The sequence below is a fragment of the Anguilla anguilla genome, chromosome 8 (assembly GCF_013347855.1).
Source record: "Anguilla anguilla isolate fAngAng1 chromosome 8, fAngAng1.pri, whole genome shotgun sequence".
In the NCBI taxonomy this organism is placed as follows: Eukaryota; Metazoa; Chordata; class Actinopteri; order Anguilliformes; family Anguillidae; genus Anguilla; species Anguilla anguilla.
The window spans coordinates 38,516,706-38,538,162 of record NC_049208.1 but is presented as its reverse complement, the minus strand read 5'-3'; the positions used below and the strand labels follow the sequence as shown (position 1 = coordinate 38,538,162).

At 39.2% G+C, this 21,457-nt stretch overlaps 1 protein-coding gene across 2 annotated transcripts in view; it reads right to left on the bottom strand.

The window, feature by feature from the left end:
* The window catches only part of LOC118233667 (calcium-binding mitochondrial carrier protein Aralar2), a 63,121-nt gene extending 51,764 nt beyond the window's left edge, over positions 1–11,357 (bottom strand). The window contains exons 1-4 of one of the 2 annotated variants that reach the window (XM_035429489.1): positions 11,224–11,252; positions 9,577–9,630; positions 6,851–6,901; positions 2,016–2,158 (exon numbers count right to left, since the gene is read on the bottom strand). In XM_035429489.1, coding sequence (XP_035285380.1) covers positions 2,016–2,125 — 110 coding nt within the window. In that variant the 5' untranslated portion in view covers positions 2,126–2,158; positions 6,851–6,901; positions 9,577–9,630; positions 11,224–11,252. Of the gene's footprint in view, positions 1–2,015; positions 2,159–6,850; positions 6,902–9,576; positions 9,631–11,223 lie in introns of both variants that reach the window. The other variant, XM_035429488.1, reaches the window with a different exon arrangement.
* Between the last annotated feature and the right edge of the window lie 10,100 nt (positions 11,358–21,457).

Genomic DNA, 21,457 nt, shown 5'->3' with positions numbered 1-21,457 from the left:
TGCAATAATGGTATGAGATCACAATGTAGATTTTTTAAAATTCAGAATCATTCCTAGTTTATAAAACCAGAAAGATTAATACGTGAATCAGTATACTCGATAACATTTTACTGAACAATTTTTAAACTCCTGCAACAAAGCTAACATTTTTCAACACAATTGTTTTTATTATCCAATAAAATTGATATAAAAACTGACATTATTTTTACTAATCACTATATAAAGTGTATAACAAAAAATAACATACATTTCAGAACGCAAATGCTTGGACAGTGACACAGTTTTTGTTGTTTTGGCTCTGAATATGAGATTAAAGAGCGGACTGTCAGCTTTAATGTGTGGGTATTTACATAAATATCAGGTAAACAATTGTAGCCCTTTTTACAACACTCCCCACATTTTGGGGGAACAAAATTATTTGGAAATTAGGCTGCTCAGCTGTTTCTTGGTCAGCTGTGTGTTGTTGCAAACACAAGAAAGCGAAGGAAAGGTCTAGAGTTGATTCTAGATTCAGAATTTACATTTGGAGTCTGTTACTGCTGCGGCTGTCTCTCAACATTAGGAGCAAGGAACACTCAATACCAGTAAAGCATGCCATCATGGGGAGGAAAGATTAGAATAAATTTATCAGAGAAATGGCTAAAACATTAGGTGTGTCAAAATCTACTTTTTGGTACTGCACATTGTTGCACTGGTGAGCTCAGCAATATCAAAAAACCTGGTAGACCACAGAGGACCACTGTAGTAGATGACCAGAGAATACTTTCAATTGTGATGAAAAACCTCTTTTTAACTGTTGAAGACATCAAGAACACCCTTCAGAATGTACACACTCATGTGTCAAAAACTACAATAAAGAGGCTATACCAGCATAACCTCAGAGGGTTCACTACAAGATCCACCGCAAGCCTCAAGAACAAAATAACCAGATCAGAGTTCGCTAAAAGATATATTAAAAACCTGTAGAGTTCTGGAACAAAACCTTACGGACAAATCAGATGAGTATTACTCAGTACCAAAGTGGTGGCGAGAGAAAAGTGTGGAGAAAGAAAGGAACTGCTCAAGATCCAAAGCACCTCCTCATCTTTGAAACATGGTGAAAGTAGTGTTATGGGGCTTGGGCATGTATGGCTGCCACTGGAACTGGCTCATTTGTCTTTATTGATAATGTGACTGCTGATGGCAGCAGGATGACTTCTGAAGTGTATAGAACCATCTAATCTTATCTGAAATCCAGCCAAATGCCTCAAAACTCATTGGACAATGCATAACCTTGCAGCAGGGAAATCACCCCATAAACACTGTTAAAGCAACCAAGGAATTTTTTTTGGCAAAAAAGTGGAATGTTCTTGACTGGCCATGTCCATCACCTATTCTGAACATGCATTTCACTGCCAAAAGAAAATTCTCGTACACAAACAGGAACCGAAGATGGCAGCAGTACAGGCCTGAAAGAGCGTTACCAGGAAAAAGACTTAGTGCCCAGTGACTCATATGGATGACAGACTTCAGGCAAACATTGAGCACAAAGATCAGCACAACGACCTGTAACAACTAGCATAATCTCTTTTAGAATAACGTTAGCTGATTTCTCTTGTTGGTTTTACAGTTAGCACTACTTAGAATATCTAGCACGCCTGCCGCCTTAAGATAGGCCAATATGATTTCAAACAAAATGCAGATTCCCAGACTTTGATTTTACTCTGGTCCTGTGTTTTAACGTAAATGTTCCATCACACAAGTTCCGATGCCTAATTTTTAAAAACGATTTGCCACAATATCCAAGTTATGGCAAAATCCATATTGTGGCACAGTGCCATACTGATATTCGCGTTAATACCAGTATACCGCTCAACCCAACTACCAATGCAATGTCAACAAATGCTGACAAAACTGACAAGATGCAACCAAAAAAACAAGGTGAAATAGTTTGTATTTTGGACTATGCGGGAACACAACTGGGCTTGTTTCTGTAACAGTGAGGAAACTTTCGGCCAGGCGGAGCAGGTACCTACCCATCTTTGGTCTGGTCAACAACACCTGCCAGCAAGTTTACAGCCCCCTCAGACAGCCTGACGTCTGTGTGCGCATGGAGGAACCGACAGACGAAGTCCTCGGGAGACATGAAGTGCTCTTCATTTTTCTGAATGCTTGCATACTGCAAAGAAACATATTCACAAGTAATTTAAATACAATAAGAAAACAATATTTTCTGCATTGCTTTTAATTTAAACTTTTTTTTTAAAACTGGATTTATTGAATCTTTTTGAATATTAGGAACAGGAAAATGCACATGAGAATCAGGCAAACAAGGCCCATGCCACTCATTCGGAATTCCTCCCTCCCTCACCCACCCTCCCTCTTTCCTCCCCTGACCCCCCACCCCTTTACCCTACACCTATTCCCCCACACTTAAAAAATCCATTCAAAAAGAATAAAACAAACAAAAGGCACTCAAATTATATTAGAGGGCCAACAGATCAAAGGCAGGTTACAAACAAAACATTCTGGCTGCATCTATTCTTTTATTCGGAGGTGAGCAGCCTCTATGGAGGCAGTGAATCCCCCCCAGATTTTTACCTCATTTCCTGGGTTTCAGCTTCAGATTATACATCATTTTCGCACTAGGCACAGAGGACGCTAGTTTTGTTATCTACCTTGTGGTAGTGGGAGGTTGCTCATCCATCCAGCGAAACAGCCATGTATTGATTAGCTGTAGCAAAAGCTATCTTTATGAATCTAAGCTCACTACCTAGTTAACAAAGTTGAATCACCTAGCAATGCAAACCGTCAATCAGTAGAAATGGCCACTGCAGTAAACCAAGTGCCTACACTACACTTTTCCAAAATTAGCTTAAAGATAAACCCATATTCAGAAAAAGTCTCTATAAGAGTAGGAACAGATACAGTGAGCTCCATAATGCCTGGGACAAAGTTATTGTTTTTTTTTTCGATCTGGTTCTGTACTCCACAATTTTAGATTTGTAAACAAACATGTCACATATGATTAAACCACACATTCTCAGCTTTTAACAAAAGAGTATTTTTATACATTTTGGTTTCACCATGTTGAAATTACAGTACTTTTTATGCATAGTCCCCACCATTCCAGGGCAAGTTCGGGACTTGGCTTGAGTCCAGGTGTCTGTAAAGCAGTTTAACCAGATCTAGGAACCAGGGGCAGCTGATCATCTTACCCATTGTTTCAAACAAATATTGCCAATTGACCCAGTCAAATGCTTTTTCAGAATCTAAAGATACAAATGATACTGCAACACATGGCTTCATGTCTAATTTAGAGCAATGGATGATAAGGTTCTCACATTTTATATATATGAATGGTTTTTAATGAATCCAGTCTGGTCCATATGTATGAATGGTTTTGAATGAACCCAGTCTGGTCCATATACACTAGATCTGGTGCAACTTTTCTAGTCACAATTCTAGGACTTTGGAAAGTACCTGAAATTTTCTGGGTAAAAGAGAAACAAGCTAGACGTTTGATGGTAACGACAATTGGGAACAGCAGTGTGTCACATCATGGGTATTTTCCCGGCTGGGGCAGAACTACAATCAGGGCTTGTTCTAATGACTCTGGGAGTTTATCTGTCTCTATGGCGTGGTTGCATATAGTGAGCATAGGGTCCAGCAATTTAGGAAGAAACATTCATACAACTCCATAGGGAGTTTGTATAAGCCTAGGGACTTCCTGAGGCAAGTTTTGACATGGCTTCCATTACTTCTTCTTCTGTAATTTCCAGGTCAAGAGCATCCCTCGTGTCATCAGTCGGAGCTGACAATTCATCCTTATGAAAAAGCTGCTTCATTTTCTTTGAGTGGCAACCCTGGATGGCCAGATTTTTAGTAACCCAAAAAGGCAGTTCATATCACCTGGTGGTAGTATGGTCAGTTTAAGTGTTGTGTATTGCCTCCTGTTCATAGTTTCAGTTTGCCATTTACTGCAAAGAATTCTCAGACAGTAGTGTATTAGGGGTATCGTATTCCAGTTTTTTTACCTTCAAGTTGCTGGTAAATCACTTTTTATCGTCTGATTCCAGGTGTTCTTTCTGGGGCTCTATGTCTGTTTCCAAGGCATGGCCATTTTGTGTGTGAAATGGAGGCCCTTTAGCAGGCCCTCATAGAGTTCCACTGAATGTCAGGAGCAGCTGAGTTTTAATTTGTATTAAAGAAGATGTTAATGTCAGCATCATTTAGTAAATGAGAGCCAAAGCTCCATCTCTTGCGAAGGACAAGGTTATGTGATGTTGGAATTGTAAGTAACACATTCTTACATGATGCCCTCAAACACACCAAACAGTGGAAGTATCTGAGTGGCAAAGGCACACACTTAGTCTTACCTGGTGCATAACTGGAATGGTATTAATTTAATGTTATCTTGGTTATCTGATTCCAGAATAATGTTTTAACCTTTCCTATTGTGCTAACAGTTACACATAGAAAGAGACTGCAAATTGAGGGGCTAAAGCTTCTTTGTACCAGTGCGGCTCTATACAGATCGCTATCTATTTCGGTAGATACGGACGTGCCTCTATACAAATATACAATTGTGTATCTTGCAATGGCACTAGCATATAGGCAAGTGACTACAGGGAGGACATGTATATTAGGACTATAAAACCAGAAGGTGTGTAGTGGTTTAGAGTCAAGGAGGCCAGGTTCAAGTGAATGCAATTTATTATACAGTGTGTTCAATAATAGCAATATACAACGGTTCACTGCAAAATGTGAGTAGTGAAATGGATATATGTGAATGACATGTAAGAAGTAATAGTGACAAGTCTCCTTGAACCATTCCACTTTCCCCCTTATATACTCAAGGATCACAGAAAAACCCCAAATCCAGGAAAAAATACACAATCACAACAAAACCGCAGTAACATCCATGACCCTGCTTGCATTACCTCTGTAACCCTATCAAACCAGGTTAACCTTTGTAGCACAGTTGGCTACTGACTCATAGATAACTTGCATCACCTACAGCTCACTTTTGAACTGTTCCAATGTCTTTATTTAGCATCACTGTACCACACCATCACTGACACCAACTTGTTCCCCATGACATCGAGGTTCCAACAACACCAAATATGATTACACTTTATATGGAAAACCTAAGGTTTACATTGCGCTATTTCAACTCAGTAAATGATTGCAACTGTGCAGCATTGGGGCAATAGCACCATCTCTTTATCAAACTTTTCTAACTCCCTGTCAGCACCATAAACACAGTCTGTTCTTCTTTGGGGGTCTGATAAGGGGCACACTCATGTAAACCACCCTACAATCTAATAAAATCTAAGCAAAGCAATCACAGGAGGATACTACTTCTATGCAAATACACATGCAGTGAAAATGTAGCCTTACATTAAACCAAGTAAGAGAAGTGGAGAGTAAATTTTAAAAAAGACAATCACTGGCTATTGTTGTAATATCTTCTTGGTATATAAATAAAATGTGTCAGACCCAAATCAGCAACTATATAGAATTTAAATACACAATTTCTGGTGAACCTGGTGGGGTGTCTATCGTTAAAGAAAAAAACATTTGCAAGTGACCCTTTGTCAGGAGGAGAATGCTTAAAGATGTAATTAAGGTATGCTTCCACTAACCCAGATTGTGTGCAAAGTCTCAACCAAAGTCTCAACCAAATGCCAGTATTCTGTGGTGCAGCATCAACATTGTAAAAACAATGTTGTAACAATGTTTTTAAAAAATGTTGGCAGTGCACGCTTTGGTTGAGACTTGTGCGGATAAACACAGATGGCCTACTTCTGTAGAGAAAGCAGTTTCTGATGAAACCATGCAAAACCAAGCTCCATGGAATTTTATTTTGAAAAATTATGTTGCTGTTGAATTGAAATTGAAATGGACATTTTTGGTGCTTTGAGGTTACAAAAACTATCTATTGAGGTCCGTTGCATCAAGATGAGCTACAGCGGATACCTAGGAAATTCATCAAATCTCAGCGAAACTATATGGATGAATAGATAATACTCTGGCAGTGTGAAAACACACAGTACCTCAATTAGATTTTTGGGTGTCCCTTTAAATATCTTTTCTCAATATTCAGTCAAGCAAGTGCCCAATACTATCTTCTGTCACCATGCATTTACAAGTCCTCGTATTCTCCATCCACTTTAAAGATGACAGCATGCGCTCAACAGAAAAGGTGAGAACAGAGAATATAAAAAATACAACGATATTCGTTTGGCATCACAAATAAAAGCATCAAGACAAAGCAAACCAAAAACATGCTGAATACAGTCCAATTCAAATTAAAATGATGCTAACCTATAAGCTAGCAAAATTATCTGTGAGTCCAATAAAAAGGGAAGGCACAATTTGGCAAAAATTCATTGGAAAGGTTCAAAGAAAAGTATGAGTTTGAGAAGTCAAATTTGAAGTGACCAAAGAGGAAGAAAAATCTCTTTCTAATCATAGCAATGCACTGCATAACAGCTGGGCGCATATGTAATGACCAAATATGAAAGATGTTCCAATAGTATCAGTTAAAAACTATCAAAGTAAATCAAACAAAAATATATGTTGTGTACGGTTCAATTCAAAGTTAGCTAGCTAGCTATTGATATTGATATTTGTTGCTAGCTATTGTTAGCCATTCATAGCTAGCAAAAAGCATTTGTGAATCTAAAAAGGAAATCTGGCACCAAATTCTAAGAAAATGTAGTACAATGAGTAGGAAAAATAAATCTTAGGCCATGCTTCAGTAGGCAGCCAAATTAAACTGGCAAATGAACGAACAATCTCTTTGTCCAAGACATGCATAGCCAGCTACTGAACGGGTTACCATGCCAACACATACTCTACTCACTCAGGTACGAAGAAACATCTGGATATTGCTCCAGGAGAAGTTTCGGCTGCTCTGCAGAGACAGAGAACCATGCTCCAGCAGTCTGTGTATCCACCCTAAAAGTGGCTGGGTAAGGGATTTCATACTTCACTTCCGCTTGCCGAAGCAGCGTCTTCAGCAAATTGAAAGCCATTCTTATATTGTGAAGATGGGTGACAAGTCAGGGAAAATCGTTATTTTTGAGTTGCTGTAGAAGAGCTTGGCTTTCTTCCATGCTTCCAGTATTCTCACAGTGTCTCTGTAAAGGAGAAGTATGAGAACCAATAGCGTCGGCCTCCCATGCTTGGGCAGGTGCCTCTGCAGCTTGTGATGCGTTCTCTCTAGCTCAGAAGCACCCGGTAGCCCTAGGATTTCTGGAAGCCATTTTTTCAGAAAACCCAGTGTCCCTGCCCTCCACACACTCATGGAATCCCATGACCAAGAGATTTTTCCTTTCTCTGACTGTTTTTGTATTCTGTCACTGTCCATATAATTTGGCCATGCGCATCTAGGGAACATTATTTAGCTCTTGGTGCAGCTTAGTGCTGGAAAGCTGACATTCATTGCATGGAGAATCCAGCTAAGTTGTTCTAACATCTGTCGATTATTGTATTTTGTACATTTAATTTCTGGATGAGTCCACCTAAGCAAGGCACTGAGATGATAATTTTCTAAAGAGAGATAAACATATATCAATAATTTTATCATTTCTGCAGAAAACCTGACAAATGGCAGGATGTCAGAAGTAACCAGTCTGTTGCTATATTTGGTGGGAGGATTGACGATGCTAGCAGGTTTTTTTGGCGTGTCATTATTCCTCCTCAGCTCTTTGGCGTATTTTGGTGGCATACGGTAGTTTTCCCAAACAAAAGGGTTACTTCTTGGGATGAAGAGGCTCAAATACTTCAATTGTGAGCAAATTTACAGTTACTCTATGTACAGTTACACACAAAAAATGAGATTTATTCTTTGCATTTGGATATGTGATGTTTGTGCGTATATGCCTGAGAACGCTAATCATGAACTACTTGTGGACCACAGTGCTACAATTGCCACAAGGTTGAAGAGACGAGGCCAAAGGAATACAGCAGGAATGTCAATTTCCACGGTCAACTAGTATTCACAGATAAACTAAGACATGTTGAGCACAGGACAATGATGATCACAGCACCCACAGTCACCATGACAGCACAAGCCTGATACACCCAACTGAAGCATCTAGAGGATGAACAATACTACCCATCCCAAAGTGACACAGGGACATGTGAATGCCACAGAGTGAGATGAGATGGGCTCCTCCCAAGCACCAAGAGAGTGGCTCCAGGAAGAGCTAATCAGAGCTACTCAACTGTACTTCGGTCAGCATTGTTCCTGGGTGCAAATATTTCAACAGGCACTGGCCCAATGCAAAGTGATCCAAGGCTGTGTTCAATGATGATGTCACACTTCAATCAGTTCCAGCATGATAGTAAGTCAGGAGTGAACCACAGACGTATAGGGAGGAACCAGTTTCCAGTGAAGAAATGAGGTTGAGCATGATTGCTCAGGTCTCAATGCAGTATGGATGGCACTCACAGTTAAGTGTTTACTGATGCTTCCTTGACTTCACACCACTATAGAGACAATGCTGACACATAAAGCTCCACAATTCCCTTTACCCCACACATCTAAACTCCTCCAGATCCCTGCAGCCCCCCCCCCCCCCCCCAACCCCACTGGTCCAGCCATTAATTCACCTTAAATATTGCTAATATATACAAATTAATACCAAAAATAATGCCCTCATACTTATGAATGGACACACACAGACAGCCCAATTGTTGCACACATTCGGTACTTTCCTGGTGTGAAACAACTCTCTGATGAATTGGCACATTTCTGGTAATATGATTTCCCAGAGAGAAATCAATGTTCTTGTAATGTCACCATTGAGTACAATGATTGGTGACACACAGGTCATTGTACTTGTCCACTGGTAAACCCCCTTTATCGTAGGTTAGAACACTAATGCGGAACTTTCATCCAGTTTATTTTGTATATTTGTTCATGGTTATCAAAAATCTAAGCTGAAATCATTATCGGCATTTTTTCCGCCTCTCATGTATGAATATATTATATTGTATATACATAATACAATACAAAAATGCACATCTTATATATATTATACACACACACAATGGCCCATTTTATTTGTCATTTCATTTTTCCCTCAGCATTGTTGACATTTTCTCTGGCTGCAATGTAGCAGGCAATAATTAAAGCCAGCACCTGCCGCTCAAGGCTCCTGCTGAGTTCACTCACCAGAGGAGGAAGACAACACAAAGGCTCTGATGGAGCCCTCTATTACACAACTGTAAACAATGTCAATTTCCAAAGTCTGACCTTTTCAAGGCTCTTGGCACAGGTTATAGGGCTAATAACGCTTTTAAAAAATTGCCAGCCAGAGTACAAAACATTTAGCTTTTTAAATATATTACTGTAATCGGGTGTTTCAATTTTCTCTTATCACATGTCCTTAAATGTAGTGTTAACCCTAAGATAATCAGAATAGATTTTCTTCAGAAAATAACTGCATATAATGGAGCCAAGTCATGCTGTGGACAAACAAAATGGACCACTTAAGTGTAAAGAAACTCATTGTACATTTACCTGAGAATTTTAACAAGACTTAGACATACTCAATGTTTGACAACATTTTGAAAACCTACCTTTAAAAAAATAGACTTCAGCTCAGCTGGATCAGCCCTTCTGGGGAAAACTACCTGCAAATGAATTCATACAATAATGCCCTTAAATACACAAATACTGTACATCAGGCTAATGCATCAACAGCCATCAATAGCAATTCTATTATGAATTTGACAGTATACTGTTCTGATTCTGTAAACATTGGCTTAATTGCCATACATATCCATATTATCAAGGAGAAATGGAGACTAAGAAGTCAAACAAGGAATCCATTTGCAAACACAGGGGTGTCTCATCATCACATACTAGTTTAGGACATTGCCTACATCTTATTGCTTGTATTTAGTTGTTTGATCTCCCCTCTAGATTTAACCACACATCAAATAACTTCCTAATTTAAATAACGCAATCACAAATCTCTAAACTGTTCCCCAGATGATGTTTGAGCTTCCACAGATACTCTTTTTTTTCCCCATGAAGAAAACAACTAATGTATCTAGCTTGAAAAATGGATAATGTATCAAATGAAAGGTAGATACAGTAAGCTAGGCTGCATTAAAGGAGCCTGCTGGTCAAATGTTTTGCTCTAGTGATTTTAGTTTGGAGAAGGGTTGCTGTGTTTAGACAAGCTGTGGGCAGTGGTGTGAAAATTTTGGAGAGGGCCTCAAAGGTAGCAGCAGTAACCGAAATGTAATGAGCAAAGTGGAGATCCGGGACCCATTTTGAGTGAGAGTAAAGCATGTTGGCTACAGGAAGTTAAGGGCAACTAACATGAAATGAACCTAAATAATTTAAAGAAGTATGTCAATAAATCAGTTATGCGATGAAAAACGTGAGGGAAAGTAGGTGAATAATATTTTTTTGTCACAGAGAGATCTGTACGTGAACATTCGTTCAATAGTATGGCCACCTGATAGCTTATTGGCTTACCGTAAGTTAAATAAAGTTAGGCTTATTGGTTAACAGTAAATGGTTAAATAAGTAGCAAGTTCACCAACAGTCAGCCGTTTTCTTGCCAAGCAAGCTAACTAATTTCAACTGTAGCCCATCTCAGCTAAAACAACGTAATAGGTATACAAAGTATACTGTTACGCAATCACTTGAACGGTAAGCTGGCTGGTTAATCAGCTACAGTAACAGTAGCCGTAGAGTTGCAATAGGTAGCTCGCTAAAATAGAAACCAACGACACATTCTACATTTATGGCTACATTTGCTAGATCTGTTCGCGTTGCCTTTGGTAAGTGTGATAGCTAACGTTAATCAGCTCAGGCAAGAGATAACATTTGCTCTTTGCCCGGTTAAACTCAATGGCAAAGCATAATCATGTCAAGTTCACAGAGGTGGAATTCCGGGGGATAGTAAACTTGAAATGAAAACAATGCATGCTGTTGTAACCTCACTCTACTGGGTAAAACATTCATTTTTTCGGTACTAAAACAGTCTCAGTTCACTGGCTTTTAATGTCTCAATGTCATTGACCCTGACGTCGGACATCCTCTCTTACCTGGCTAGCTGGCTAAATGTATGGGAGAGGGATATGCTTTCACAGGATAAAAGCTTCCTTGGGACTGACTAACATAAATGCATGTACGCCTAGTTCATATGAAAAGACCGATGTTGACAGCCAATGTGCAGCAATCTAATTTCTAGCTAAAACTGTGCTTACCTTTGCAGCCATGCTTAGCTTACAACTCCCTCCAAGCTCACTTCCTTGTGCGTGATGACGTAAACGTGTAGCTAAATCACGTGTGGATCACGGATAAAATAGAAAAGAAAAACGAAAGAGGCTGAAGTGTTTACGTCATGGGGTATGTGAGCTCGCTATAATGCACGTGGTAGACACACCAAATACGCACTGCACTTTTCCTCTACAGCGTTGAACAAGGGTAGATAGGTTGCAATTTAAGTAATTAGATGTCTTGCTAGCACACTAGTTCATACGGTAATGCTAGGCAGAGCCATCCCTCCGGATTTGGTGGCCCTTAACAAGAAGGTTGTGGCCCCAAAGTGCAACATAAATCACACCCACCACTTAATTTCTGAATTGTGTAGCCCAGGGTTGGTTGTTGCCCTAAGGGACTGCACAGTGCCAGTGGCATATGCCAATGGTTCTGACACTAGAGCTGCTCTCTGGGCATGGTCCAAGCTTTGTAGGCAGGGCGGAAAAGGCATGGTTACAGCTAATCACTCAAATCTACCTTTAACTACCTAACTTAGTCCTGACACTACTGTATTGGCTTTAGCATATGGCAAGGCTCTACAGTGATCCATTTTCCAAATTCCTGAAAATTGATTTGTGCTAATTAGAAAAATAATTGCACAGCTACTAATTGGAATACATTAGTGTTCTCCTAAATTTTTCAACTTGGAAAGAGACGTAGTATATTATATGACATTTTGTTACAGAATTATTATGTAAGATAATATCCGTATTGACAAATATTTAAAAATTCCATTGAGACTGAATGGCCTTGGTTAAATCAGTCATCAGTCATGCGATGTATGTTGAAGTAAATGTGCAACGGTTAGTGCGGCTTTGAGATATACCTACCGCACTTTGCGGGCAGAGGACTTTCTCTTAAACTGCCTTCATTTGCATCCTCCCTTAGATACAAAGCTTTAGTGTTGTAAACGCTATGCATTACATTTATTAATGGCAATATAGCACTATGTTACTATTCATATTTTCCCAATGGACATTTATTTGTGGTGAATTCAGCACTGCTATTACCAAGTCCCTGACCCATCAGTGTAGAAAATATACAGTATAACTCAGTTATCCAATAATTGACATATTAGTTACACAGTACCTGCACTGTCATTAGCTATATGATCATAGACAATTGCCTTGAGTGAAGTGATAAAGTGATATTGTTTATTGGCAAGAGTTCACATGTCATAACTGCTGCAACCTCTTTGCAGTGCCCTTGTGAATTTCATGTTGCATAGCTGACTTGGCAGGTCGGAGTCATAAAATCTGTTAGTGCTCTAAGTGAGAAATAACATTTTGTAATCCCAGCCGACTGAACTCTTTCTTTCCTGGGTGATGCTAGCGCTAACTGTGCATGGCCCCATCAGGCTGCCAGCCACTGGTACTCTCTGGATTCGATACCAGACCACGAGGCCCATTCATGCATTAGAACAGCGGGGCTGAAGTTGTAAAAAAAAAAAAGAGAGAACTGTGAAATAGCAACTTAAATTTCTTCTCATAGGTTGCAGTCATTTCCTTTCCTCAGTACTACTTGCAGTGGCATTTGCCATAACCTCGACCCAATCATTGCTTCAAATTCTGTTAGCTCATTTTAGTCATTTACACAAAAATCTGGAACCACACATAAGCTGCACATCAAAAAATTGCAGTCATGTGTTTTCTTAGCTTATGTTGTGACATGTCCACTTTGTTACCCTGTATGCTATATGCAGATTTAAGTGTAAGATGACATTTTGATGACATTCATTCATGCCATATTTAAACCAGTACATCATAGGCACAAAACATGTCTGGGGTTTTTCATTTGTCATTCTAAACCAAATGCTTGCAGCTGACTTGTCCATTTAAGGACTTAACATGAATACATCTGGGAAAAATCTGATTCAAAATGGGCCTTTATCAGTGGGAGTCCTGAGCGGACGACCAAGGCTCGTTATGATTGCGGTATGTTTCATCTTGTGGTTCCTAAAACTGAATCAATATTCAAGTGCGAATAAAATGTTTGCTGACCATCAACCAGTGGTGTTTTATTCTCATCACAACGTATGTGCTATTACTCACCTGGGCTTAGGCAGAAAATCATTTCATTTGTCATTTACAATGTATGTAAAGCATTTTATCATTTTCAGAAAAATGACCTTACATTGTATGAATGACTCTGCATGCAGGGTTTTAATGAAGTTCTCAAATGTGGCTTACAAATTCTTAAATTGAAAGAACACAGAAAAAAAGGTCTCAGTGGTTTTTCTGTGTTTGGAAAAAATGTGGACTGGCAGTGAATGGTCTCAAAACCCATTCCCATTGGATTGGTAAATGTTTTCTGAAAGCAAATGACAATCAGATGTGTGAGATGACAAGATGTCATCCTTAAATTTGATAATGAACTATTACAAATTCTCTACAGCCTTTACAATTTTACTGTTGAGTTAATGCCAATGTTTGATTCACAAATGTATATTTCAATAAAGAGAACATTGTGTCCCAATGTATGTGGTCATGGCATTACTCTTGCTCCCTAAAGTGAAATATATAAATATGTGATTTCTAGTACTGAGACATGTATTTTGTCAATTCACATTAGAAGATTAGATGTGGACCATATAATCTATCATTGCAACATGTTTCACAGACCACACAGTCTGAGGACACTATCAAGTCCTGGGTGTTTTCATTATTCATCAAAGAATAATGTAATTATAATACTCCAATTACACTTCTTATTCAAGAATACATTACTGAGAACAAGGGGATCTTATTAGGATGGCATGCACCACAGTCACCAGACATGGGCTCAATCGAACATCTGTGAGAGCAGCTGAAGAGGGAGGTGCTGCATAAACTGGTAGAATTACCGCCAAGCCGAGAGAAGGCAGTAATCAAGGCCAACGGCAGACACACCAAGTATTATCTATTGTTGACCTTCAATAAATACCGACACACTTTTCTTTACTAGTGTCCTCAGACTGTTCTTCTCCACTGACACATTTCATGTCATCTTGGCTCAGTATTTCAACATACTGGATTTAAAATAAAACAATGAATATGAGGTTAATGGGCACTGTCAGGTTTAATTTGAGGGTATTTACAGCAATATCCATTAATTTGTATAGGAATTACAGCACTTTTATGCATGAGGACCGAAGTTGCGCCAGTGCAAGTCATGGAAGCCATTATGAGGCTGAGAAATAAAAATAAAAAAGTCAGAGATGTCGGCCAAACATTTGGCTTACCAAAATCAACTGTTTAGAACATCATTAAAAAGAAAGGAAGCACTGGTAAGCTCAGTAGTTGTAACAGTTCTGGTAGGCCAAGGAAGAGCTCGGCAGTTGATGAACAAAGAATTCTCACCATGATGAAGAAAAACCTGCAAATACCTGTCCGACAGATCAGAAACATTCTTCAGGAGGCAGGCGTGGCTGTGTCAGTGACTATTGTCAGTAGAAGACTTCACAATCAGAACTGCAGAGGCTACGTTGCAAGATGAAAACCACTAGTTAGCTGCAAAAACAGCATGGGCAAGTTATAGTTTGCTAAGAAGTATCTAAAAGAGCCTACAGAGGTCTGGAAAAAGGTCTTGTGGACAGATGAGACCAGATTCACTTGTGTCAGATTGATGGCAAGAGCAAAGTGTGGTGACCAAAATGAACTGCCCAAGATCCAAATAATCCTCCCTCATCGGTAAAACATGGTAGTGGGGGTGTTATGGTTTGGTCATGTATGGCTGCCAGAAATAATGACTCCTTTGTCTTCAGTGATGATGTAACTGCTGACAGCAGCGGCAGAATGAATTCTGAAGTGTTCAGAAGCGTTTTATTTGCGCAAGCTTAACCAAATTCCTCCAAACTCATTGAACAGTGCTTTATCCTACAGTAACATAACAGTCACCTGATCTGAATCCAATTGAACATGTGTTTCATATGCTGAAGATAATATTTAAGCCAACTAGCCCTTGAAACAAACAGGAGCTGAAGATGGCTGCAGTGCAAGCCTGGCAGAGCATCACCACAGAAGATATTCAGCACCTGGTGATGTAATGGTCACAGACTTCTAGCAGTCATTCCATGCAAAAAATATGCAACAAAGTACTAAACGTGATCACTTTAATACACATAACATAAATATGTTATAGTGCCCTGATTATATACGTGTGTGTGTGTGTGTGTGTGTGTGTGTGTATAAATCACATGCAAGAGAGCTGAGGCCATCTTTGCCATCAGACATCCTTTTATCCAGTGTTTAATGGTTCTTCTACTTTATTTCCAGGCATTGCAGCTGCTGTATGCTTTGTGACAAAAAAAAGAGAATTCCGTAACTACAAAAGCAAAGGTTAACATTACTCACAGCATAAAAAACAATTTAAAAGGGAGCAAAAGGGCTCTAATGGCAGATGGTCTTCAAAGAAAATGCATTTTGCGCACAAAATAATTCATAGCTTTTTTGTCAGTGGCTTCTTGGAGTCTCAGAGTAACAGCATGAACCACAGTATTTTTCTCAGCAGGTCATCTGCTCCTTCAAAATAGGCTCTACCAGGAAATTCCTCTTCCACAAATATTGATGGCACAGCTCTCTATCACTTATTAGAAAATAGCTGTCAGTAATGTTTTATGAACTAAAATCTACTGGCCACATTCTACTTCTGAACATGTCAAAGGATTTAATGTTGTTTAGTCCATTTGATTTTATAGGTGAATAAAACCTGGTACAGTGCCCTATCTAATAATTCATGTTATTTTCTTGGTAGACATTTTTGTTATTCTTATCCTGGCTTTTGATAATAATCTTTAGAAGGTTACACTTATTTATATGCTTCCAGTCATTATCCCTGTTCGTTTTCTGTTTTAAGTGACAGCATAAGGCATAATTTTGTAATGTCAACAACAAAGATTTCGTCTTTGAGATGATCGTTTTTTGATTGTTTGGAATGATTTCAAATCTCGTCATCAGCTATTTAGAACAGTATAATACAAGGAGCCCAAAAACCTATTGTCAAGTTGTCCTGTTTTCTGCAAAGAATTGGTGGTTTTGTCATAGGTTCTAAAACCTAAGAGCTTCTGAGTCTCGGGAATGACTTCTCTTGCCCTCCGGGAAGAAGGCAGAACCGCAACCAAGATGGGGGTGGGGTGGCTGTTTTCGGCGAAGTGCCTATATTTAGCCATCCGGACACAGTGTTTTAAATAGCCTTGGTATAAACAAGTGATTAGACCACTTTTTGCTTTTCCTACCAGAACGTATCTATTAACGGTCAATGATGGTAGACCCTTGAGGCCCAAAGGTCAAATAATTTCTATTTAAAGGAACCAAGGCATGGGGAGTATTTTAGAAGTGTTCCCTCATTTGAGAATGCTGACAATTTCATTGCTATTATTTCTTTCTTGTCAAGCACTGACATAAGTGAACCTCGTCTTATATTTTGCTCTTGTCCATCAGCCACGTATAGATTTTTTCACCATAAGGTTGATATTGCCGTGCAGGTTTTTGCATTTAACTTGCGGATGGGTTTTTCTTCCCGCTGTGACACTGGGTCATGTTGAAAACAAGGTTCAAACAGAAAGGCATCTGAGATGTATTCATGATATGAAAATGAGATTCAGTGGAGTATCAGGCGTGGAGACTATTTGCGCCCACAGAAAAAAAAGGTTAACATTTTGAGCAGCCTCACCGTTTTCCATTAGCAAAGTTATACAACCATTTTCTGTAAGCCCGGCCCCTTAAATATTAATTTGCACCTTGATTCTGCTGGTGAGATAAAGTTGCCAAAAGATGTGGAAAAAATAGCCTATTTTGAAAACTCAAAAGAATCCATCCTTATATGTTGAGATTATAATGGCATGAATGCTATAATGTTTGAATGTGGGAACACCATAATGTGAGGGGTTACATTGTAAATTGCACAGATTGATTTAAATGAGAATTTATTTGCTCAAGTGGGGATGTAGAGTGTGTTCACATAAATCCAATTTTGTTTGATCTTACACCCTTTTACAACAAATAGAGCATTTTATAAAATGCAGGGGTCTAAACATAATACTATTGCATTTGCCGATTATCTATACAAGGGCAATTCCAAGTGTAATTTGAAGTATCATAAACGGTTTTTGATCAGTAGCAAGAAAACCAAATTTGAAGATCCAGAAAGGACTGGGGCGGCCCATAAACATGGGGATCTGATATTATTGCAATGTTTGACTAAAAAAATGTTACATTTATACATTTGCGGCAAGACGTGTGGTGCAGTCTGTGGAGCAGCTGACTCTGACGCCATGTGTGATTCCCCATCCTGCCATGGCACTTTCCTAGCTGTGGTCCCTTCCCCATTGTCACCCTTTATTGTAAAGCACAATTAACAAAAGAAGACCAGATCGTCCTGTTCCCCTTCAATGAAAAACGGTTTACATTTAAGGGTTAATTCAAACCCTCCGAAATATTACGGTTGTTAGAAAAATTGTGTGCGAAAAATGGAACTGAATGCTGGACTCGCCGGTCATAAAAATGAACACATTTATTAATTTTGACGTTACAGTTTCCATGCCAAGGGTTGTTTAAGCCTTAGGGAGAAATATGGTGTGTGAGTATGGAATGACATCATGCAGTGGCTCATTCGGTCCAAGAAACAAGCATGTTAATCAAAAATGGTTTAACTTTTGTGTTATGTTTATTTATTAGCACCAGTGAAACTGCTAGTCTGGGTCAAGACATTATTGGGATTTTAAGCAATACAGAAATTAGATTTATGCAAAAATACTGTATATGGTTAATGATTGCATTTACCTCTACTAGGTCACATTTAATAATGAAAGTGTCATTGATTGTTATTGTGGAAAAGAAGTGATTTATTTAAATCTACTATAATGAAGGGATGGGAGACATAAATCATGTTTATCTGTGAAAAGTTCAAATGAAACAAGGCTTTCATGCAGTAGATAATATAATATATATAATATAATATTTATTGTTGATATTTATTGTTTCGAACTCATTGTCAATTATTTTATTATTAATAAAACATAAAGCAAGTATAGCTAATGAACAACAATTTTTTTTAAAAACAAGAACCAAATTTACACTGGTTTAATCACTGGTTATGAAATACGTCTCTCAAAAGTGTCATTACTCTTTTACTAAAAGTTTAAACTGAGTCAGTTTGACCCAAAATGAGAGCAAGGGTAAAAAAAATCATCAGAGGAGTAATCTGCCCTCAAATAATCTATGGTAACCCTTCTGTGGAAGCTCTCAGGACACACTCAGGCTATAGTCTGGACACTAAATGGCTTTGGATAAATGGCTACATACTACATCCTACAAAGGGGGCTTAGATCTCGCTCACACAATGAATAAGCAAAATATGCTTTCCAATAGAAAACATTGTCTCAGCAGGTGAGCATTCTAGAGCAAAAAGGCAGCTGTACATCGCCCGAATGGGTGATACTCATTGGTGGTGGTTGAGGTGAGTTTCCCCCCTTCACTATAAAGCACTTTGAGATGAAAAGAGATCATTATAGACCATTATACAAATGCAATCCATTATTATTATTATTCTTTACGCTATACCTGAGGGAATTTAAAAGTCGATGCATTATCGTGAATCAATTTGTAAGGCGCTGTGTTGGATTTGGCCTATGCTTAGGTTTATAATGCATTCGCTCTGACTATATTTAGATCATAAATGCACATTAAAAGAGAAACTATGGGCTCTCCACATCTTGCAGTGTAGCAAAGAAAAAGAAAGAAAAAGAGAAAAGTATGACTTAAGAAGGTGGAAGGAGAAGGAGTTTTGGAGCCGCTTTCGGCTCTCACATGTGAATGTGTTGGGATGGCAGATATCGCTAATCAAAAACATGATGAGGCAAAGTAAACAAGCCGATCTAACAGGAAACTGAAATGGACACACTGTTCACTACTTGCCTCTGTTATTTTGCAACACGCTGAAGAACAAGTTACATTACACATTCAGTGTGCACCTCGAAGCCATTTAGAGTGATTTTTTTCACACGTACATATGTACTGCATCAGCATACAGCATGGTGGGTTGATAAAGCACCCGTCTTTGGAAAGGATCGAGATAAGACAGCTATTATTCAAAAGACTACTTCTTGGTGAACAGCTAAGCGCAGCATTGCCTCATACATAAAGAGTGTCAACAAAAGCACTGCACTGAAGGTCAGTGGTATAGCCAGGAATTCATTACTGGGAGGGGAGTCCAGCAGACATAATTTTGCCAGGGGGTGAATGATTACATTTCCAGTTCTTCGATAATCACCTTCTGCGTGCATCTGTATTTTGAAAGGGGGTGTTAGGGCTACCCAGTGATTATTTAACTGAAAATGCACTGTACATCGTCATAGAGAAATCCATTTTTTTCCACACATATTACAAATGTCAAGTTCTTCATAACAGCAAACCTTATAGGATTCAAAACAAAACATATAATCAAATCCCCCAAATAGCCTCCAAATGTGTTGTTAACATCTAATTTAACTTGTTCATAAGGAAATGAACCACATTTCCATCGGACAATTTGACTGCATGAAACACAAAACATCTTGCACAAGCAAAATTGCATTCTGTCAATACACAATGTCTGAGCAATCCTACACCTCATACAGTGAATGCATAAAACATGCATCAAGTTGTTTACCTTGAATAAGTCTCATATATCTATCAGGCATATGGTAGCTAAAATCTAAAAATGTGACACAAAATGTATTGTGTGTAAAAATGGCAGGGATTGACACAGTATATAATTGGCTATGGTAGGCTCTTTTTGTTTACATTAAAATAAATCCATGTTAAAATAACAAGATGATGACTGACTTAACGGTCATATCCACACTGGTTTCATTCAAACATCGAACAAAATAAACAACTCTGACATTAGTTTCACAATAAGGACCAATCCTATATGCAGTGCTTCTACTCAGAGAAGTCATTTGCTTTAATCGCCAAGGTAACAGATTGATTGAGCTCCTCTGAAGTTCTCAGAAGGGTGGGGCTGGGGTGGAGGGGGCCATGTCAGGAAACGTCGAGGGATCGCCAATGATTTTATCCTCATTTCATGGGTGCTGCTCAGTTTACATTCTGCTCCCCCAGCCCTGCTCGGTTCCCCCTATTAAGAACCTCAAGGAGACGGGCTTCTGAATGGATCTGTTTAACATCTTTCAGCTCAAATGAAGACCTACACTAAACATGCGCGGGGCATCTGGGATGGGCGAAATTGCCCCTCAGGAGGGATGGGCGGATGCGCCCAGGCCGCTTGAGAAGGTCCAGGCGGGCACTCCCGACGCTAGAAACAGAGCCCCCCACTCAAACCTGCAACCCAAGAGGATGCGGGGTCCTCCTCTCCAGCATGGTTAAATGAACCCAGATGTGACGCGCAAACACTAAAACCAGGCGTTCTGTGGAAAAAAAAAAGGGGTGGGGGCGGGGGGTGGGGGGGGCTGGGGCTGGGGCTGGGCCTCGGGGCTTTCCTTCTCCCTCTGCAGTGCTGTGGCAGTTGTCTTAGAGATTCCAGGACTTCTTCGTAATCTCTGACCACGGCGCTTGCTAAATTCATTGTGGGAAATCATCAGAGGAGCATTTGTCTTGGAATGAAATGAGCGTGCTGGCTAATCTCTTAGTCCTTTCCTTTTCCCCTTCCTGAAAGCCCACCACCTGGACCTTCAAATAATAAAACTAGGGGAGGCATTTTGACAGGCCGCACCATAAGCCCCTCAGATAAATGGAATTAAAATGAACGCACCAAAGAGAATTAAGACTAAATCTGAAGGATACTGGCACAGACAAATACACCAACGGTTTTGAATTTCAGTCGCAATTACACCTGAAATCATGGATTCACTAGGGTCTCCATAAACCGTTTAACTTTGCTTTAGCGTTGTTATTTCAGTCAATATGCTACATATGAAAGGACCGTCAGTTATCATATTTCATCTGACAAATAGTATTGTCAGCATTTACAAAAGAAGTTTCTTTATTCCCAAGAAACTCATATTTTCAATAAAACACACTGTTCCATGCGAGCACAAAATCAAGTTGAAGTCTTATTTTTTTCCCTTTGTACTCTGAGACAGAACATGCAGAGTATCTCTGGTTCTCATGGTTACAGTTGAGTCATCACAGAAAGAAACAAAATGCAAAACAAGAATCACCAAGGAAGTATCCTACATTTCTAGCATTCTGACTGCACTTGTAA